The sequence below is a fragment of the Salmo salar genome, chromosome ssa27 (assembly GCF_905237065.1).
Source record: "Salmo salar chromosome ssa27, Ssal_v3.1, whole genome shotgun sequence".
NCBI classification, from domain to species: domain Eukaryota; kingdom Metazoa; phylum Chordata; class Actinopteri; order Salmoniformes; family Salmonidae; genus Salmo; species Salmo salar.
Genome location: NC_059468.1, coordinates 25,000,001 through 25,002,500, shown reverse-complemented (window position 1 = coordinate 25,002,500; position 2,500 = coordinate 25,000,001). Strand labels below are relative to the sequence as shown.

General features: G+C 45.5%; 1 protein-coding gene across 1 annotated transcript in view; it reads left to right on the top strand.

Moving 5' to 3' along the window:
* cpne4b (copine IVb) overlaps positions 1-2,500 on the top strand; it is a 17,080-nt gene that overhangs the window by 8,328 nt on the left and 6,252 nt on the right. The window contains exons 10-11 of the mRNA XM_014178215.2: positions 622-708; positions 1,038-1,097. Of these exons, the coding sequence (XP_014033690.1) occupies positions 622-708; positions 1,038-1,097 (147 nt within the window). The remainder of the gene's footprint in view (positions 1-621; positions 709-1,037; positions 1,098-2,500) is intronic.

Here is a 2,500-nt window from a genome sequence, read left to right as displayed (position 1 = left end):
AACCCAACACTAACTCTAACTCAAACCAGACACTAACCCAACCCTAACCCAACCCTAAAACCTAACCCAACCCTAACCTAACCCAACCCTAAAACCTAACCCAACCCTAAAACCTAACCCAACCCTAACCCAACCCTAAAACCTAACCCAACCCTAAAACCTAACCCAACCCTAACCCAACCCTAAAACCTAACCCAACCCTAAAACCTACCCCAAACCTAAAACCTAACCCAACCCTAAAACCTAACCCAACCCTAACCCAACCCTAAAACCTACCCCAACCCTAAAACCTAACCCAACCCTAACCCAACCCTAAAACCTAACCCAACCCTAAAACCTAACCCTAAAACCTAACCCAACCCTAACCCAACCCTAAAACCTAACCCAACCCTAACCCAACCCTAAAACCTAACCCAACCCTAAAACCTAATCCAACCCTAACCCTATCTTAAAACCTAACCCAACCCTAACTTTAACCCTAAACCTAACCCAACCTTAACCCAACCTAAACTTAACCTGACCCTTAATGAGAAAATGTTACGGCTAAAAATGAATGATTTACTTTAATATGGCAAAAAAAAGAATACTTGCATTTGCATGTGGGTGTGTGTGTACGTGTAGATGCAATGGGACTGTATAAACCCTAAGTACCAGATGAAGAAGAAAAACTACAGAAACTCTGGTGTCGTCGTCCTCAACCACTGTAAGGTAACACTCCTCCTTCCTATCACTGAAATAGTATTGAAATAGTATTGAATAGCATTGAAACACTTATAAAGCTGTTATGAATGCCCTTGTACAATAAGCAAGTAAAGTGTTACTCTGCTATTTATATTAATAGCGGTATACTCATGTTATTTCTACATGCACTTTATAGATGTATTCACACACATATACACACATGCACGCACGCACGCACGCACGCACGCACGCACGCACACACACACACACACACACACACACACACACACACACACACACACACACACACACACACAGGGAGAGGCTTCCTTTAACTGTGTTCTTTCTAATGACAGATCATCAAGATGTATTCTTTCCTGGATTACATCATGGGCGGCTGTCAGATCCAGTTCACAGTAAGTGTGTGTGTATCTGGGGTGTGTGTGTGTGTGTGTGTGTGTGTGTGTGTGTGTGTGTGTGTGTGTGTGTGTGTGTGTGTGTGTGTGTGTGTGTGTGTGTGTGTGTGTGTGTGTGTGTGTGTGTGTGTGTGTGTGTGTGTGTGTGTGTGTGTGTGTGTTTGTGGTTGTTTGTGGTTGTGTGGGTGTGTGTGTGGTTGTGCGTGCATGATGGTAACATTATGCACACACACTAGCTGGGATCTTTTAATGTTGACTGTACTATACTGACTCTGCTTTACAAATCTTTCATTGAGAGTATTTTAACTTTTTGTATTGTTTGTTGGTTTGGCAATGCCACTGTCAGCCAGAGAAATATGCTGAGAAGGATTATCACCACAGTAAGCAAGGTACTTGGAGTCAAACAGACAGGTCTGGATGAGATCTTTAAGGTCAGGGCCCTCCGCAAGGCTCACAAAATAATTTTAGACCCAAGCCACCCCCTCTACTTGGACTGAGCTACTCCCCTCTGGGTGCAGGTATAGGGCACCCCTCGGCAGGAAAAACAGAACTAGACAATAATTTGTGCCAGGTGTGATATCCCTCCTAAATAGCTGGGGCTAATGCTAATGTTCCTATCGACTCAGTAAGGCCAGCAGGCTAATGTTCCTATCCACTCAGTAAGGCCAGCAGGCTAATGTTCCTATCGACTCAGTAAGGCCAGCAGGCTAATGTTCCTATCGACTCAGTAAGGCCAGCAGGCTAATGTTCCTATCGACTCAGTAAGGCCAGCAGGCTAATGTTCCTATCGACTCAGTAAGGCCAGCAGGCTAATATTCCTATCGACTCAGTAAGGCCAGCAGGCTAATGTTCCTATCGACTCAGTAAGGCCAGCAGGCTAATGTTCCTATCGACTCAATAAGGCCAGCAGGCTAATGTTCCTATCGACTCAGTAAGGCCAGCAGACTAATATTCCTATCGACTCAGTAAGGCCAGCAGGCTAATATTCCTATCGACTCAGTAAGGCCAGCAGGCTAATGTTCCTGTCGACCCAGTAAGGCCAGCAGGCTAATGTTCCTGTCGACCCAGTAAGGCCAGCAGGCGAATATTCCTATCGACTCAGTAAGGCCAGCAAGCTAATGTTCCTATCGACTCAGTAAGGCCAGCAGGCTAATATTCCTATCGACTCAGTAAGGCCAGCAGGCTAATGTTCCTATCGACTCAGTAAGGCCAGCAGGCTAATGTTCCTATCCACTCAGTAAGGCCAGCAGGCTAATGTTCCTATCGACTCAGTAAGGCCAGCAGGCTAATATTCCTATCGACTCAGTAAGGCCAGCAGGCTAATGTTCCTATCGACTCAGTAAGGCCAGCAGGCTAATGTTCCTATCGACTCAGTAAGGCCAGCAGGCTAATGTTCCTATCGA